This window comes from Microcaecilia unicolor, chromosome 1, assembly GCF_901765095.1.
Source record: "Microcaecilia unicolor chromosome 1, aMicUni1.1, whole genome shotgun sequence".
In the NCBI taxonomy this organism is placed as follows: Eukaryota; Metazoa; Chordata; class Amphibia; order Gymnophiona; family Siphonopidae; genus Microcaecilia; species Microcaecilia unicolor.
The window spans coordinates 608,805,594-608,826,143 of NC_044031.1; the positions used below are offsets into that span (position 1 = coordinate 608,805,594).

The 20,550-nt window shown below is 42.3% G+C and overlaps 1 protein-coding gene across 5 annotated transcripts in view; it reads right to left on the minus strand.

Annotated features, from left to right (window-relative positions):
* Positions 1–20,550, minus strand: part of TSNARE1 (t-SNARE domain containing 1) — a 956,130-nt gene that overhangs the window by 683,164 nt on the left and 252,416 nt on the right. For all 5 annotated transcript variants that reach the window (XM_030219717.1, XM_030219709.1, XM_030219685.1 and 2 more), the window contains exon 4: positions 16,133–16,210. In XM_030219717.1, the coding sequence (XP_030075577.1) occupies positions 16,133–16,210 (78 nt within the window). The remainder of the gene's footprint in view (positions 1–16,132; positions 16,211–20,550) is intronic.

Here is a 20,550-nt window from a genome sequence, read left to right on the forward strand (position 1 = left end):
GTGGGGCTTTACCAACAATTTGTATAGGGGCATCAACACCTCATTACTTCTGCTGGTTATGCCTCTCTCGATATAGCCTAGCATCCTTCTGGCTACGGCCACTGCTTTGTCACACTGTTTCGTTACTTTAAGATCCTCGGGCACCATCACCTCAAGACCCCTGTCCAGGCATTTCAGCCTCTCACCTCCTAGGACATACAGCTCCCTTGGATTTCTACTCCCCAAATGCATCACTTTGCACTTCTTTGCATTAAATTGTAACTGCCAAACATTGGTCCATTCTTGTAACCTTTGCAGATCCTTTTTCATGTTTCAACTCCCCCTGGGGTGTCCAGTCTGTTACAAATCTGTAATTAAGTATGTATTTTGGAAGTCATTTTAGAAGCCATATGTGGCATTTACATATGTACATTGCATACATGTGTAAATGTCAGTCTCAGAACGCCACTATTTACATTTGTAGATGGCCTGGGACATCTAGATTCAAAAGGGTGGCCAAAGAAAAAGATATGTGTATTTCCCATTTGACAAAAGAAATACAAGTATATTTTTTAAAAGCTCCCTGTTTGCTTTGGCACTTTCTCCAAGCCATACATAAACTTCTACAAACTGCTCATGTTGGTCAGGACTTGCCCTTTGCCCCCATCCTCACCAGTACTTTGTATAATCTTTAAAATGTAAAACTTTACCTTTTGGAGCTTCACTCCTCAACTGGTTGCAGTTATACATATAATTGTCTGGAATATTGCTCTAAATGTTTAATTGCTGACGTGTATGTGAAGGTGGAAAAACTCAGTATTTCCATGTATGATCGCTTAACACACATACACAGAAGCTACAAAATCATGCTGTTCTTTTTTCGTACATGTAGGTTTTTTTAAACCTCTGCTCCTGCTGTACATGCCAGCAAATGTGTGCATATTCACTGGCATTCTTATATGCATTTTACAACATGCTCCAAGTTATGCAGCCTTTAGTAACAGTTTAAGTTTATTTCAATTTAATGTTTTGGTTTACATTGAGTTTACTTTAGTTTTTTACTTGTAGCCCACATATATCCAAGAATACATGAAAAACATACACAATCAATAAACAATTAACAATACACAAACCAAGCATTAAAAACACAACATATTTTTAATCTATACATTTTTTTATCCCATCACTGGATAGTTCAAACACAAGTCAAACTCAACATCTGCCTGCTGCTTCAAGATGTACATTCAAAGATATGCCCTAACATAGTGCTTCAACAATTTTTTTGAAACGTAATTTATTTATTCATTCATTCATTCCATTATTTAGCCCGTCCTTCCGACAGTGCCAAAAACGGGTTACAGAATTACATTCATACTATAATAACAAAGTACAACATAACAAAATAAAATTAAACAATGGTTCCAGTCCAACAATTTCCATTTCAACTCATCACATTGCTAGATTTAAACAAGTAAGTTTTAACAGCCTTATGAAATCCCAAAAGATCATTAACAGATCTCACAAAGGGAGGAACCTTGTTCCACTACCAGGTTATTAAAATAACAGTAAACTCGAGAGCGAGCACACTCTAACCGAAAGGATCTGGCAGGAGATAAAAGAAAACACCTCTCACTCTGAGAAAGTCTTGATCACTTAGGAGTATAAATTGGCAGCTTATTGGTGCCATGCCATGAAACATTTTAAACACTAACACCAGCATTTTGAAAATGCAACATTTTTTAACTGGAAGCCAATGCAAAGAAGAAAGAATAGGTACAATATGATCTCATAAACTGTATTTTGAACATGCTGGAGTCTCTGACTGTCCTGATGCATTATGGTAACAAATTCCACATCATGTGACCTGCTACGGAAAAAGTTTATTCAAAATGAAAATATTGCAATACTGGCACAGACAGCTAAAAGAGCCTTCTGATCTGAGCGTCCTGTTGGACACAAAGATGCAACACAGAGGAAAAATACTGAGCAGTTTCTTGTCTTAGTGCTTTATGTATAATTACCAGCATTTTAAATTTATAATATAATCTCCCAGCAAAGTATATACAATAGTCAATCATTAAAATTATGTAAAACAGCCCCAGCCCTAAAAAACTGGTAGAATACTAATTACAAATCATTCACATTTCAATCTTTTCCTGAAGTCCCTATAATTCAGTTCTAAATGAGGATTAAGCAAAAATATTTGTTCAAGATAGGGCACTGATACATTAATGTGGAGCGCCATGAGCACTCTAATCGAATAACAAAATATAGGTATGATCAAATCTCCTTGTTCCAAAGAATATAACTGCTTTAGGGGAATGTAATTAGGCAATAATGTGGTAAAGGTGGCAGACTATTCCTTCCACACTCCAGTTTAGCTGGGGCTGGAGATGCTACTGGGGCAGCATTTAGAGCCCTTGGAAGGGAGGGAATGATGGCCTTTATTAAGGGTAACACCTCATGGCTGAAGTTAAAACCCATGTTAACGATTCTGGGAGGAGTCCCGATTCCCAGCTCAAGATCATTGTTATAATAACAAGACTAGGAGTGAACTGCAGGAAAGTTTGTTAAAATAGGAGAAAAGAATTCTCAGGTAGCTAGAAATCAAGGCTCCAGGATTCTAGCACTAGTTCCAATTGAGCTGGTACAAAAAAAAAAAAAAAAAAAGAAAGAAGAAAGGAAGGAAGGCAACCTCCCATCCCCCCCCCCCACCCCCCACCCAAAAAAAAAGCAAAAGAGGGCAAATCACTGAGAAACTTGATAATATATTTGTAAATGATCTTTTTTTTTTTTTCTGTTTCCAGTTGAGTCTTAATTAAAGCGGCTAAGCTTTCCTTCTGATACACTTTCAACCTCAACAAATCAGGGGAGCCTCTGAAGCACAAGCTGTGAGGGACAGCTCTTTTTATACAAGAGAGCTAATCCCTAAGGCTTTGCCTCACAGTGCAAGGAAAGATGCTAACTGGAGATGTGCTAATCATGATGTGAGAGCACAGCCCTCTGTTCTTCCTGTAAGGAGCAGAATATGCTAAATCCTAAAACTGCATTCACAAACTTCAGGAAAATGTCAGCTTATTTAATAAAAAGTGTTTCTACTACTGCTATTCATATTTATGCATTTTCCTGCCCTGATGCTCCTGAGAAGCATAGGGTTCTGGCATAATTCTTCTTTGCATTTTTAGATAATTCAGTGTCCAATCTCAAAATGCACCAAATGGCGCAAAACTTTAAACTAAAAACTCCTTCCAGTGCCTTTCTGCAGGGCCACAGCCTGATCAACCTTTTTGTGTGCATATGAGGCCAGAGCTAAACCATCATGGATTCTGCTGCCAGAATATGACATTGTTCATTGTCTCAGCACCAAATGTAGCTTTGAAGACCTTGAAGCTGCAACAATGTTTTTATTTCTTTTTATTTATTTGTTACATTTGTATCTCACATTTTCCCACCTATTTGCAGGCTCAATGTGGCTTACATAGTACCGTAGTGGCGGTCGCCAGTTCCGGAATGAACAAATACAGGTGTTATTGTAGTAGAATAGGTTCATGTAAAGTAGGTATATTAGGGAACTTAGGATGGAAGAGGGAAGTAGGGGTGTGTCCAGGCGACGAAACAGTGTGACAAGGCGGTGGCCATAACGAGAAGGTTGCTAGGCTGCATAGAGAGAGATGTGATCAGCAGAAAAAAGGAAGTGTTGATGCCCCTGTACAAGTCGTTGGTGAGGCCCCACCTGGAGTATTGTGTTCAGTTTTGGAGGCCGTACCTTGCGAAGGATGTTAAAAAAAAATGGAAGCGGTGCAAAGAAAAGCTACGAGAATGGTATGGGATTTGCGTTCCAAGACATATGAGCAGAGACTTGCTGACCTGAACATGTATACCCTGGAGGAAAGGAGGCACAGGGGTGATATGATACAGACGTTCAAATACTTGAAAGGTATTAATCCGCAAACAAATCTTTTCCAGAGATGGGAAGGCGGTAGAACGAGAGGACATGAAATGAGATTGAAGGGGGGCAGACTCAGGAAAAGATGTCAGGAAGTATTTTTTCACAGAGAGGGTGGTGGATGCTTGGAATGCCCTCCCGCGGGAGGTGGTGGAGATGAAAACGGTAACGGAATTCAAACATGCATGGGATATGCATAAAGGAATCCTGTGCAGTAGGAATGGATCCTCAGAAGCTTAGCCGAAATTGGGTGGCGGAGCAGGTGGGGGAAGAGAGGTTGGTGGTTGGGAGGCGAGGATAGTGGAGGGCAGACTTATACGGTCTGTGCCAGAGCCGGTGATGGGAGGCGGGACTGGTGGTTGGGATGTGGGAAATACTGCTGGGCAGACTTGTACGGTCTAGGCCCTGAGAAGGGCAGGTACAAATCAAGGTAAGGTATACACATATGAGTTTATCTTGTTGGGCAGACTGGATGGACCATGCAGGTCTTTTTCTGCCGTCATCTACTATGTTACTATGTTATTACGATTTTTGGTTTAGTTGTGTTGCAGGTGCTCAGGCTTTTATGTTGGGTCGATGGGATATGCCTTTCTGAACAGGTTTGTTTTTAGTTCTTTCTGGAAATTTAGGTGGTTGTACGTTGTTTTTACTATTTTTGGCAGTGCGTTCCTTAGTTGTGTGCTTAAATAGGAAAAGCTGGATGCATAGGTTAATTTGTATTTGAGACCTTTGCTGCTTCGGTAGTGAAGATTTAGGTATGTTCGTGCTGATCTTGTTGCGTTTCTGGTTGGCAGGTCTATGAAGTCTGTCATGTATCCTGGGGCTGTGCCGTAGATAATTTTATGAACCAGGGTGCAGATTTTAAAAGCAATACGTTCTTTGATTGGGAGCCAGTGCAGTTTTTCTCGGAGGGGTTTGGCGCTTTCAAAACGTGTTTTTCCAAATATACGCCTGGCTGCTGTGTTTTGAGCTGTCTGAAGTTTCTTTATAATTTGTTCTTTGCAGCCCGCATAGATTCCATTGCAGTAGTCTACATGGCTCAGTAGCATTGATTGTATCAAGATGCAGAATATTTCCCTTGGGAAGAATGGTTTCACACGTTTAAGTTTCCACATTGAGTGAAATATTTTCTTTACGATAGATTTTGCTTGGTTCTCTAGTGAGAGGTTCCGGTCGATTATTACTCAGAGAATTTTCAGGCTGTCTGCAATAGGAAGGGTATAACCTGGGGTGTTTATGTTTGTGGGTTTGTATGTGTTGTATTCGGATGACATGATGAGACAGTGTGTTTTTTCTGTGTTGAGTTTTAATTGGAATGCGTTTGCCCATGAGTCCATGATGTTCAGACTGAGCTTGATTTCGTTGGTGATTTCTGCCAGATCGTGTTTGTAGGGGATATATATTGTGACGTCATCAGCATATATGAATGGGTTAAGGCCTTGAATGGATAAGGACTTGGCTAGAGGTGTCATCATGAGGCTGAAAAGGATCGATGATAGTGGTGATCCTTGCGGTACTCTGCAGTCAGGTTTCCAAGGTAATGATATGTTTGTGCTAGCTTTCACTTGATATGTTCTTCTGGATAGGAAGCCATCATCTTCAACCAGTCCTGATAACACTGCATTCCTCGTCTATCTCCAGTTTCTTATTACATGGTTCACCTAATTGCCATGTGATCGTAAATGTCGGATTGACTCTGCCAATGTTGATGTGCTCCAACTCCTCCAATCAGACTGTTTCTGATGCTAAAAGACTTGCACACAGTACTTATAATTGTAAGTTAAGAGAAACTGACTCTGTTTTTTGCAACGTTTGCTTCTACCGATACCCAAGTCCCTGTCGACATATTGCCACTGTGCTACCCTCCAAGGCAAAACCCAGAAAACTTAGTCCAATTTCCAGCTAAACATCTACCTTATCTGCCCCTCTGCTCATTCTGTAGCCTCAGCTTTTGGCTCAGACAATTGGCTCGCTGACTGAGGATCAGGCTGGCTAGAGCATGTATAAGAAGAATCATTCCAGCCTCTCCAAGGAACCTTGAACCTAGATCTGCATTTTGTCTGACAGAGGAAGGCAGTTCGGCTGTTAACATTATTATCCTAGAAGTCTCAGGTTAGATAGAAAAATGTTCCTTTTTACAGAAGGGAATCAGACTTTAGTTTATAATCCACAGGGAAGATTTGTTAGTTGCTATAAGAAAAGGTTTATAACAAATCTAAAGGTAAGAAAACATTGCTGATTATGCCTTGTCCACTACAATTTGTCATGCTTCAGTAAATCATTACATTTCCAGAACTAGATACCGTATGTACTCAAATATAAGCTAAGGCACCTTCCCCATACTCAAATTTAAGCTAAGGCACCTTCCCCCCCCCCCCCCTCCCAATGCTTGGCTCCAATAAGCCGAGGATCATGGGAGTAATTTTGACTGTTTCATCTGGTGGGGGGCAAAGGATGGGGTGGGTATATCCTATATAATAATTCTCACCTCCAACGTTCTAATGTGCCTGGGACCGTTCCTCCCTCTGAGGTGGTCTGCTAGGCAGGCACGCACTGACGAAACACACTCCTCCCCCTGCCTGAGAATCAGCAGTCAGTGCCCCGCTCCCTGCCACTCTGGATCAAGTGGCAGGGAACGGGACAACACAGACCCCCCCCTCGCCGCATCACAAAACCAACCCCCCACCCGACGAAAAAGCCTAACCCAAAACGTTTTGCTTACCACCCGATCATATGGAGCAGAAAGCGCTTCCTTTCCCCACAACCTCCCTTCCCCCTCCTTTTCAGCAATGCTTCACAAATCTTTCCTGAACACCCCACAGCCAAGCAAGATTTCAGTTACCCACAATTAACCCCATCTCAGAGAAGGTTTTGGAACAGCGCCCCATCCTTACACACTTCGGGAGACCACCAGCGACTGTGCGGAGGCACGCGTGCTCTCTCCTCACTAATGGAAGCCCTTTTCCCCTTCCATCTCGATATTGTGCCTGCTTTCCCGCGCGCTCCTCCCCTCCGGGCCCACGTCTAGAAGCATGATTGCTTGGCATTCAGAATTTCAACCAGCCGGTTTGGGAACGCAATTAACGGTTTCATCGATTGGTAAGAGGCGACATTCGTCGCTACCAGACCAAAATCGGCACGGACAGACGGATCACAGCCGGACGGAAAATTAGCTAGGGAGAGAAAGACAACCCGGAGCCACAGGTCTGGGGAACATATAAAAAAAAAACAGAAAGAAAATGCTGATTCAAGAAGGGAGGTACAAACACAATAAAATTCCAGAAAGAAACAGGAAGAGGAGGCGAAAAAAAAAAAATACATCAGACACACATACAGGGAGGGAGAAATCCAACAGAGAGAGAGGGAAGGAAAGGAGTGAGAGAGCAATCCAAGAAATACAAACATCGATTCAGGGAGGGAGAAATCCAGGAAACACATCAAAGGGGAGAGCAAAATCCAGAAAGGGAATTGGCCAAAGATAAATCTGGGGGAAGCTCAAGATCCAGATAACAGAAAGGGCACAAAAAGCTCTGCAAGAGGGAGAGAGAGGAGGAAGTGGGGAGTATTGGGAAAGGAGAGCAGGAAGAGACACTCACTCTTGACAACAGATACTGCACATAAAGGTTTATGCTATCATAGCAGTAAAGATAAAGATTCAGTTGGAGGGAGGGTGCCATTAACCCATTCTTGGGTGTTAATTGCCCATGACCCAGCGGTGTGGGTGTAAAATGGGTGAGAAGTGCCATTAACAAAGTAACCTATTATCAGACGGGCCCAGTGACTGTGCGGTGTAGGTGACCCTCACACACACATTTGCATCTGGGAGGGAGGGAAGGGGGCCACCCTGGGGGAGGGGGCCCAAAAACGCCCCTTACAAAAAAAACACACACACACTGATCCACAACATGCACAGATGAACACTCACTCTCTCCCCCACCACACCCTCACAGTTGAACACCCCTGCCATCCCCCAACCCCCTCCCCCCAAAAAACAAACATTTACAACAACAAGCACACTACAACACCACACTAATACAAGCCAACAACAACAGAACCAACCCCCCCACCACTTAAAAAATCATATTGCACATAATTCACAAATGTCAATTCTTCATTACCAACACAAAAAAGTATCCAAAAAATCCCTTTCTAAATATTCATTGCACAAAACAAATACCTTGCTAGCGCCCGTTTCATTGCTCTCAGAAACGGGCCTTTTTTTACTACTATATATATATATATATATATATATATATATATATATATATATATATATATATACACATACACACACACACACACACACACATAGTACTTCGGTCCCGTTTTTGGCACCATCAATTTCTATGAGGACAAACTTCAGTTTAGCGCACCACTGATAAGTGCAAGATTTGCTTATATGGATGGTTCAAGACCGCTCCTCTGCAGGAAAGACTCCGCATAAGCACGCGCATGGAATATGGAAGCCGATTGGTGCGTGACAACCAACGAGATTTCAAATTTACTGCCTCTTTAATTGCCGCAGGCAGAATAAGCGAAAGAATGTTGTTAGAGTGTACACCGGGGTCGTCGTCGTCACGGCAGAACTGTAAGATTTTAACACTGGCTGAACGAATAGAAGTTCTTAAAAAATTAGAAAACAAACAAAGTCAAGCATCTATTGCTAAAGAATATGGTGTCAATCCCAGTCAAATTTCATGTGTCTTGAAGCAGAAAGACCAGCTTCTGGGAGACTGGCAAAACAATACAAATCCACAGCGGAAACGAAAATGGGCGGGAAAAGCTGAGGAGGTAGAAAATGCTCTTCTTCGGTGGTTTTCTCGAACCAGGAGCAGACAGTTTCCTGTCAGTGGTCCACTGCTTATAGAGAAAGCTAACCAGCTAGCTGAAAGTCTTGGACTAACTGAATTGAAAGCCACTGTTGGATGGTTGGAAAGATGAGGGAGAGGAACAGCATAAAATTCAAGAAACAACATGGTGAGAAACAAGACGCTGATGACTTTGGTGCTGAAAATTGGGTTGTTTCAGTTCTTCCTCCCATCTTGAATGAGTTTGCACCTCGTGACATTTTCAATGCTGACGAAAATTGTCTCTACTGGCGAGCGATTCCTAATGGAACACTTGCATTCAAACATGCTGAAACTACAGGAGGTAAAACATTGAAGGACCGACTGACAATCCTCCTTTGCTGCAATATGGATGGGAATGAGAAGTTGGAACCACTCGTCATTGGAAAGAGAAAACAGCCCGTTGCTTCAAGAAAGTTAAGCGACTTCCTGTGTCATACGAGGCTAACGCAAATTCATGGATGACTGGGGAAATTTGGAAGAAGTGGCTAAAGAAGTTAGACACTAGAATGCGGGCACAAAAGCGTCAGATTGTGTTGCTTTGTGATAATTGTGCTGCACAGAGGGGTGATGTCAAGCTGTCTAACGTCAAGGTGGTCTTCCTGCCACCAAACACTACCTCTCTGATCCAACCTATGTATCAGGGCATAATAGCCAATTTCAAACAACATTATCGGGCTCTTGTGCTACGTCGTCTGATGAGCGTTATGGATGACCGGACTGGCAAGGATAAACATGCTGTTGAACTGGCTCGTAATCTATCACTGTTGGATTCCCTACATATGCAGAAAGAAGCCTGGAATCATGTTACACAGGCAACCATTGTGAACTGCTACAAGCGGGCAAGCTTTGTTAAGGATGTGGAGAGGGACAAAACAGATGCAACTGTTGCAAATGCATCAGATGAACAGGTTATTGACAACCCGGCCGATGTTACTGAAGAGGAGTTCCATCACTACGTAGCTGTTGATTACGATCTACAAACAGCTGAAGACAGCACTGATGTCGAGATATGCGCCTATATGCAGGCAACAATCGGCCGATGATGGAACGGATGATGAAATGAGCAGTGAGGCACATGCTGACGAAATTCAACAACCTCCTCCTGTCACTTTTGCAAGAGCGCTGGAGAGTCTCAACATCGTGAGGGCATATCTGGAGGCCACTGGATGTGAGTGCAATGACAGTTTTTACGTAGTCTATGGAACTCACAGGCCCAAGAGTGTACAGAGGACTATAACTGATTACTTCAAGTAAGCCTAATGTCAGTTAACGGAGACTGTATACTGTACGTATAATAACAGTACTGTACATATGTTTATCAGATGTCAAGTTTCTTTGGGTCACAACAGTTAAGTGCACGCTCTGGTTAACTGAATGCATTTCTTTGGTCCCAGACCTTGCACTTAATTGGATTGCACTGTGTATATACATATACATACATATATATATATATATATATGCAAATGAATACGCTAAAATGGAGGAAGGAAGGAAGGGAGAAAGAGCTGGCTTTTTGGGGAATAACCATAATGTATATGTATGAGATATCTCATACATATTCATTATGGTTATTCCCAAAAAAGCCAGCTCTTTCTCCCTTCCTTCCTCCTTACCCAGCACTCCCTCTTCCTCTCCAGTAGTATTTCTCCACCCCCTTTCCCATACCATGCCAGTGTAGACCTTAGAAATGCATAAGCTCTATATGTAGATCCTTCACGAAAAACAAAAAGGGCTGCAAATACTACACACTAGCCATGAGATAGGAGGCAGTTTTCTGTTGTGGACTGGGAACTGATTAAAAGATAGAAAATAAAAGGGTAGGGTTAAATGGCCATTTCTGTTAATGGAGGAAGGTGAATAGTGAAGTGCCCCATATTATAAATTATCTGGAAATGGGAATAAGTGAGGTGAGTAAAATTGCAGATGACACAAAGCTATTCAAAGTTGTTAAAATGCATGTGGACTGTAAAAAAAAAAAATTCCAGGAAGACTTTAGTTGAGCAGACTGAAAAACAGACCCAAGTAGTCCAAAGTAATCCAAAACACCATTTATTACAACACTGAAGGAATTAGCACAGTGCCAGACTTGGCCAAGTTTTCCCTTCTTGGACTGCCTCAGGGGCCAATAGTACCAGACCAGGTAATAAAAGGTTTTGTATCCAAGCCTTGAACTAAGCGCTGTTCCTGCATCAACCAGCCTTAATGCACAGACAAACCTTTAAGTCTAGTACTGGTCACATGACTGGAAAAGTATAAAGAACTAAGCATTGTTGAATGCAAGGTTTGTCTGTGCAGTAAGGCAAAGGCGTAGCCAGACATCCAATTTTGGCCAGGCCTAAGCCCAAAGCAAGTTGGCATGACAACCCCGCCACCTCCACCTCCTGCCCAACATTTCTCCCTCCCCCTCCCAGGCGGACAACAGTTAGCTCCACTTCCCTGACCTCCCTCCCTCTCGCTCTTGCTACCTTTCACCCCCTTCATTCAACTGAAACAGCGCTTGCTAAAGTCTCCAATGATCTGTTCCTGGCCAGATCCAAAGGTCTCTATTCTATCCTCATCCTTCTCGATCTACCTGCTGCTTTTGACACTGTTGATCACAGCCTACTCCTTGATACGCTGTCCTCACTTGGATTTCAGGGCTTTGTTCTTTCCTGGTTTTCTTCTTATCTCTCCCAGCGTACCTTTAGTGTATACTCTAGTGGATCCTCCCATGCCTCTATCCCACTGTCAGTTGGTGTACCTCAGGTATCTGTCCTGAGACCTCTTCTTTTCTCCATCTATACTTCTTCCCTTGGTACTCTGACCTCATCCCATGGCTTTCAGTATCATCTCTCCGCTGATGACTCCCAGATCTATCTCTCCACACCAGAAATCTCAGCCGAAATCCAGGCCAAAGTATAAGCCTGCCTGTCTGACATTGCTGCCTGGATGTCTCAGCGCCATCTGAAACTAAACATGACCAAGACTGAGCTTATCTTTCCTCCTAAACCAACCTCTCCTCCTCTCCCATTCTCTGTTTCTGTGGATAACACTCTCATCCTTCCTGTCTCATCAGCTCATAACCTTGGGGTTATCTTCGACTCCTCCCTCTCCTTCTCTGCACATATTCAGCAGACTGCTAAAACCTGTCATTTCTTTCTCTATAATATCAGCAAAATTCGCTCTTTCCTTTCTGAGCACACTACCCTCATCCACACTCTTATCACCTCTCACTTAGACAATTGCAACTTGCTTCTCACAGGTCTCCCACTTAGCCATCTCTCTCCTCTTCAATCTGTTCAAAATTCTGCTGCACGACTAATATTCCGCCAGTGTCGTTATGCTCATATTAGCCCTCTCCTCAAGCCACTTCACTGGCTTCCTATCCGTTTCCGCATACAGTTCAAACTCCTCTTATTGACCTATAATAATATGGAGTTATGATACCAGATACTGTAATTTTAAGTAAAACTACGCAAAATGTTCCTATGTATTTCATTATGTGTGAAACCATTTTAGGTCTTTTTTATGCAGTATATGCAGCATTTATTGGGGCTTTTCAGACATTTGAGAAGTATAATTTTGTTTAATTTTAAGGATTAGATGTGAATAGAGGGATTTTGTATATTGATGTATTTATATACATCATTTGTCTGTGCCTACAACATGCGAATGTTATATCACTTTAAATATTCGGACTAGCCCCATTACGTCACTTCACTTCCTCCTCCCTCCGTCCATTTAAACATAGCTTTGCGCATGCCTTAACTTTTGGCGGTTTATGCGGCTGAAGGCGTTTTATCTATGAGCTGTTCAAACACCGGGTAAGATTATCGGTTTCTTTAAGGAAAAAAATATATAATTTTATGATTCGTACCATTTCAGTTATTTATCATCCTTTACGCAGCGCACATAGATATCCGTTTGGACTTTCACATATTCCCACGATCAGTAATTTGTCTGACGTACGATACTTAGGATATGACGTGAATGAATCTTTTTGGGGGATAATATCTAATTTTATTGCGCTTATGATTCATAAATGTGGAGTTGTTTTAAATATTAGAATATACCCCGTGATGTCTTTTTCAAACGTTGTGCTGCGCATGCTTTTAATCTTTGATGGTTGACGCGACTGTAGGCGTCCCACAAACGGGCTGCCCGAACAGCGGGTAAGATTTTAAGTTCTCCTTTGACAAGATGTCGGACTGTTTGTTTTTTTTCGACTGTTAAGTGGTTTAAAACAGATATTTATTTTACCCGATTGCTCATTTATTGTATGTGGATGCATGGGAATGTTTTTTATGAATTTGACAAATAGTGATCAATTTTGAAGGATGTTTCAATGTTATTTATGGATCTGGAAAGTATTTATTAATTTTGAAAACTCTGTTCCTTTTTTTATATTAGGGAATATAAGTTGTTTGTTAATCATCTTTATCTACTAGCTAACTAGCTGACCTAGAAGAGCTTTTTGGTAAGGTTTGATGTTTATTTATTTATTATCATTACTTTTATGCTCTATTTTCTATGCAGAGTCTGTAATCAGTAAAGTTACTTATATGGTATGAGTGTTTGAAAGCGTGCACTATAAGTTCATAAGCCCCTGTTGCACTCATTTTTCGCAACACTTACCCCAGATGGTAAGGTCTTCACAGACCTGCACACTTGAGTTTGAAATATAACATTATGGTATGTAGGTATATGTATGTATGAGTAAGTTTTTTTAAGTTTGTGAATAAGTACATGTAAATGGGGAGATAGATATATGACGATATATGTATGGATTGTTGGTTAATATTTCTCAGGTCATGATGATGATGTTTTATATCATATGTTATTATGTTTTATCATTCTTTATATGTATATTCTTGTAACCATGATAACTATGTTTTGTTTTTAAAAATTTTTATAATATATATGTGTATGTATGTTTATGTAAGCATGCATATGCATTTTTGATTTTGATGTTGGTTCTGCATTATTGTATTATATATAATTTTTAATGATATATGTTTATGTATTTTTTACGTTAGACCCCTGATGCAGGCGTTTGTACGCCGAAACACAGCCCGTGTCGGGTATTCATCATTAATAAAGGATTGCATTTTTCTCATTCCTGAAGGCCCAGTGTTTACTTTTTCTGTTTGTTTGTTTGTTTGTTTGGTTGCTTTTGTATACTGCTTTCCCTCTGTTTTGTGATTGAATAATTCTGTGACATATTTAGCAGTTTCAACATATATCAGAATAGAAGCACTAAGAAAACCAGGATCATCAGCTTATACAATATACATCCATCTAAAAAGTATCCAAATGTTGTATGTGGCAGAGCTTATTAAGTTTTTTCTTCAGCTCCTGCTTCATACTGTGCTGATGACCGTTTTTGAAAATGTATACATCATCTTCATCTTTCTCTCAGCTGCAAGACTAGTAGTTTACATCAGATGGAAATAGAGCTAAATTGTTCACCTTCTCTATGAATGCAGGTGTAGCACAAAAAACAATCGGTATTCTCTGTCTCCAAAAAGGGAGGTATTTGGCTGATGCAGCAAGGAATTGATAAAGGCAGCTCTTGTGGTCTAACTCTTGAGGGTCTGCTTTTGTCTGCTAAGCTACGATTTGGGCAAGGGAGCTTTTAATTAGGTAATAGCTTCCACGGTGAGCAGTGTTTCTCCATACCAGTACCGCCTGCACACTGCTTCTGATGCTACCACTGACGCTGAAGTATGGTAACTCCAAGCTGTACTGGTAAGGAGCCTTGAACATTTGCACATGCTCTTCAGCTTGGAGAAAAGGCGGCTGAGGGGAAATATAATAGAGGTCTATAAAATAACGAGTGGAGTTGAACGGGTAGACGTGAAGCGTCTGTTTACGCTTTCCAAAAATACTAGGACTAGGGGGCATGTGAAGAAGCTACGAAGTAGCACATTTAAAATGAATCAGAGAACATTTTTCTTCAGTCAACGTGTAATTAAACTCTGGAATTCGTTGCCAGAGAATGTGGTAAAGGCGGTTAGCTTAGCAGAGTTTAAAAAAGGTTTGGACAGCTTCCTAAAGGAAAAGTCCATAGACCATTATTAAATTGGACTTGGGGAAAATCCACTATTTCTGGAATAAGCAGTATAAAATGTTTTGTAGTTTTGGGGGATCTTGCCAGGTATTTGTGACCTGGATTGGCCACTGTTGGAAACAAGATGCTGGGCTTGATGGACCTTTGCTCTGTCCCAGTATGGCAATACTTATGTACGTATGACTCCCGCTCCTTCAGCATACGCAGATGCTCAAGGCTCCTCTCCGGCCCAGATTTGCAGTTACCATACTTCAGTGTCAGCGGTAGTATCCCAGGCGGCATGCAGGCAACACAGGTAAGAAGAAATGAAGCAATGTCAGTCATGGTGGGGAAGAGATAGATGTGCTATTCACTGTGGGAGAAGGGAGTGATAGAAGCACCTGTAAAACTTATTGGACCTGTCCCTGCATTGCCTAAGTAGTGGAAAAAAATAATTTAAAAAAATGTCACTGCAGGAAGGGGGGAAGAAAAAGAGTGGCTGCAGGGGAGGAGAGACCAGAAATATGTTGCAACTCCACTATAAGCCGAGTTCCCAATTTTTGGGCTTTTCTTTAGGCCCCAGAATCTTGGCTTACATTCAAGTAGATACAGTACATTTCAGTTTAACCATTTTATTAACATATAAGATAATGGGAATCTGAAACAGGCAAGGTACAGCACACTTCCCTACATTCCCTTATTCCTGTATACCCACTTTTAAGAAAAATGGACATTTCAAAGGGTTGGAAATTAGGATTTCCAACAGTATGAGAAAACGTATCTTGCAAGGGATTATTTCTTTGCTTTGCATGGTTAACAGGTGCAATGTGTGGGATGAAAAAGAATGGGTATTTTTATTTTTGTTACTTTTGTACCCCGCGCTTTCCCACTCATGGCAGGCTCAATGCAGCTTACATGGGGCAATGGAGGGTTAAGTGACTTGCCCAGAGTCACAAGGAGCTGCCTGTGCCTGAAGTGGGAATCGAACTCAGTTCCTCAGTTCCCCAGGAATTGAGTCCACCACCCTAACCACTAGGCCACTCCTCCACTTCTTATATGAATGCTGTTAAGATTAAAGAATATATATACAGGCCACAGTGATATTCGCTGGCATTATGAAATAGATTGGTGTGGTCTTAGTCCAGCTGAGACGACAAAAGCTAGGTATAGGCCCACTCCTGCAACATGTACATGGCTGATTTATTTCTTAAAAAGTCAAACAAGTGAGTAAATTAAATTAAGATGAAATACTGCTGGATCTAGTGATCAGAGGAGATGTCTTTTGCAAGCAATTAGATGACAACAAGGATTTTATTGAATGACACGTACCATTAGAGTTAATTCGGAAGACGTTCACAGAAGTTTCCTGGAACAGCTCCTGGAGTTCATTGGGATCAATCTGAGTGGCTGTAGGAAGGGAAAGAAGACAAAATATTACCATTCCACACTCATTTATTTTCATGAATGGCAACTTTGAAAATGAAAGCTAATAAAAACCATAACAGCCATCTAGTTTGACCATTTCCCCTACCTGATGCAGTGTGGAGATTATTTAATTTCCCACTTTGAACCCCATTCGCACCACTGTGCTTTTTCATGAATTGTAATCACAGACCAGAATGAGGGGAGCCACAAAGGCTCTGCCCCGGCCAAAATATCCCTGCAGAGCATGGGTATAGTTTGGGGAACCAATGCTCCCACCCCCCCCCCCCCCCAAAAAAAAAAAAAAAAAAAAACTAACCAAAGGGATGGGAATGAGGGCCCCTCTCCTGTCCATGTAGCCAGGCATCTTACCTTCAAGACTCAACCCCATCGCAGTTCCTCCACTGTGGTTGCAACAGCATTAGCAGGAAAAGGGCCAGTTAAGGGGCCATGGAGCCTCAGCATTCAGGTGCTCTGTAAGGCTCTTATGACCCTAACACCTTGTGATGAACAGTACCTACTGCAGTAGGGACAGGGCTTGTAAAAAAACAAGGCTCCATAGCCTCTTAACCATCCTTTTGCTGCTTAAGCTGTTGCAGCCACACTGGAGGAGCTGTGATAGGGACCATAGTTTGATGGAAGTACGGAACAGGGAAAGATACCTGGAACACAGGTAGGAAAGGGAAGGGAAGATACTAGACCACCGGGTGGGATGGGAGAGAAGGCAAAAAACTGGACCAAAGGAAGGAGAAAGGGAGAGAGGGAAAGATGCTGAACCAAAGGAGGACGGGAAGAGCGAGGGAGATACTGGAACATGAGAGGGGGGAGAGGATGGGAGAAAGGGATGAGACATGAACCATGGGGGGAGGGGGCAAGGAGAAGAAAGAGAGAGATGCTGAACCATGAGGGGGGAGGAGAGGAAATGGGAGAAGAAGGGAGAGGCTAAACCACAGGAGGGGAGGGAGAGAGTGGAGAGACTGAACCACAGAGGAAGAGAGAAGGGGCAAAAGGCTGAACCACAAGGGGAGGGAGAGAGAGCGAAATATTAGACTATGGGTTAGGGAAAAGAGGGGAGATGGGTCTAATGCAGGGCACTGGGGACTGATTTGTTGGGCAGGTGGAAGAAGGAAGCTGGGGCTTGGAGATGGGTCTGATATAAGGGCTAAGGCAGGGTGAACGGGTTGGGGACTGATGTGATGATGGGGATGGGAAAAGGTAATTAATAGTGGCATATACAGTGGGGGAAATAAGTATTTGATCCCTTGCTGATTTTGTAAGTTTGCCCACTGACAAAGACATGAGCAGCCCATAATTGAAGGGTAGGTTATTGGTAACAGTGAGAGATAGCACATCACAAATTAAATCCGGAAAATCACATTGTGGAAAGTATATGAATTTATTTGCATTCTGCAGAGGGAAATAAGTATTTGATCCCTCTGGCAAACAAGACCTAATACTTGGTGGCAAAACCCTTGTTGGCAAGCACAGCGGTCAGACGTCTTCTGTAGTTGATGATGAGGTTTGCACACTTGTCAGGAGGAATTTTGGTCCACTCCTCTTTGCAGATCATCTCTAAATCATTAAGAGTTCTGGGCTGTCGCTTGGCAACTCGCAGCTTCAGCTCCCTCCATAAGTTTTCAATGGGATTAAGGTCTGGTGACTGGCTAGGCCACTCCATGACCCTAATGTGCTTCTTCCTGAGCCACTCCTTTGTTGCCTTGGCTGTATGTTTTGGGTCATTGTCGTGCTGGAAGACCCAGCCACGACCCATTTTTAAGGCCCTGGCGGAGGGAAGGAGGTTGTCACTCAGAATTGTACGGTACATGGCCCCATCCATTCTCCCATTGATGCGGTGAAGTAGTCCTGTGCCCTTAGCAGAGAAACACCCCCAAAACATAACATTTCCACCTCCATGCTTGACAGTGGGGACGGTGTTCTTTGGGTCATAGGCAGCATTTCTCTTCCTCCAAACACGGCGAGTTGAGTTCATGCCAAAGAGCTCAATTTTTGTCTCATCTGACCACAGCACCTTCTCCCAATCACTCTCGGCATCATCCAGGTGTTCACTGGCAAACTTCAGACGGGCCGTCACATGTGCCTTCCGGAGCAGGGGGACCTTGCGGGCACTGCAGGATTGCAATCCGTTATGTCGTAATGTGTTACCAATGGTTTTCGTGGTGACAGTGGTCCCAGCTGCCTTGAGATCATTGACAAGTTCCCCCCTTGTAGTTGTAGGCTGATTTCTAACCTTCCTCATGATCAAGGATACCCCACGAGGTGAGATTTTGCGTGGAGCCCCAGATCTTTGTCGATTGACAGTCATTTTGTACTTCTTCCATTTTCTTACTATGGCACCAACAGTTGTCTCCTTCTCGCCCAGCGTCTTACTGATGGTTTTGTAGCCCATTCCAGCCTTGTGCAGGTGTATGATCTTGTCCCTGACATCCTTAGACAGCTCCTTGCTCTTGGCCATTTTGTAGAGGTTAGAGTCTGACTGATTCACTGAGTCTGTGGACAGGTGTCTTTCATACAGGTGACCATTGCCGACAGCTGTCTGTCATGCAGGTAACGAGTTGATTTGGAGCATCTACCTGGTCTGTAGGGGCCAGATCTCTTACTGGTTGGTGGGGGATCAAATACTTATTTCCCTCTGCAGAATGCAAATAAATTCATATACTTTCCACAATGTGATTTTCCGGATTTAATTTGTGATGTGCTATCTCTCACTGTTACCAATAACCTACCCTTCAATTATGGGCTGCTCATGTCTTTGTCAGTGGGCAAACTTACAAAATCAGCAAGGGATCAAATACTTATTTCCCCCACTGTAGTTAGAGTTGCAGAAGGGGGCTGATGCTAATGCATGGAGAAGGGGGCTCAGAGATAACACAGGAACTGGGGCTAGGGGTTGCAGAAGGGATCTAATGCTTGCCTCACACCCTCCAAACTAAAAGGTATTCTGTTACCCCTGATTCCAACTTCTTTTTGTTTCAGGCAACCACCTCTGTGAGGCTTTCCCACATATCAATCACCTAGAGCAGTAGTTCTTAACCCAGTGCTCATGGCACACTCTGCCAGTCAGGATTTCAGGATATCCACAATGAACATGCATGAGATAGATTTGCATACCAAGGAGGCAGTGCATGCAGAACTCTCTCATGCATATTCATTGTGGATATCCTGAAAAACTGACTGGGTGTGCCCCAAGGACTGGGTTAAGAAGCACTGCCCTAGAGGACCTACTGTACTTCCCTATACCACACCTGCATTTATCCTGCTTTCAGCCTGAAAGCATGATCTCTTCTGCAACTTCCTTTATAAAGAAAATTGTTAGGCTCTTGTACATTATTTCTACATTTTGAGGTATCTTACATGTTCAGCTACTACATTTGCAACCAAAGTACAGTACAGACAATTGTAAACTGCTGAGATTTGATTAAGCCAGACTACCCTACTAGTACCTAAACCTTAACCATTCTCTCCCTCCTCTTCTTCCTTCCCTTCCTAATCGCTACACATTACTAATTGTATCTGATATCCTGTAATGACTATGTTTACAAAGCTATGTAAGCCACATTGAGCCTGCAAATAGGTGGGGAAATGTGGGATACAAATGCAATAAAATAAATAAATAAAATACTTAACATTTCTAAAGCGCTACAAGGGTTACGCAGCGCTGTACAGTTTAACAAAGAAGGACAGTCCCTGCTTAAAGGAGCTTACAATCTAATGGACAATACCCTAAGAGTAGATGGGAACTCTCACTGTATATACAGTCAATGTGCTTGCGACAATTGAATCAATCCACACTTCAGGACTATTACACCATTTTGGTGATGTTCATACGAAGAACACCATGAAAAAGAACATACCAAATGGCACATAAAGGGCATAATTCTATAGATGTCATCTAAATAATCGACGCCGAAGGAAAACATGTTTAGGCATATTCTGTAAACCATACCTAAAATTAGGTGTGGTTTACAGAATAGGCCTAAATCCATCCACGCGACTAGAATTTAGATGCAGTCAATTAGACCAATGAAAAGCTGATATAAATGCCCATGCTTAACCTTAGGCATAGGATGGGTTAATCTATAACACTGCCCACAAATTTTAGGAATGCCCATGAGCTGCCCATGCTCCTCCTATGGACACACCCACTTTAAAGATCGGCATGGTAGAATTTGCGCAGACTACGCACATAAATTCTAATTAGTGGCAATTAGTGACAATAATTGCTTAACTTTCCAATTATCGCACTGATTAGCTTGTTAACTAATTAAGTTGCGTGCATAAAACAGAATACGCTCAGATTTGCACAC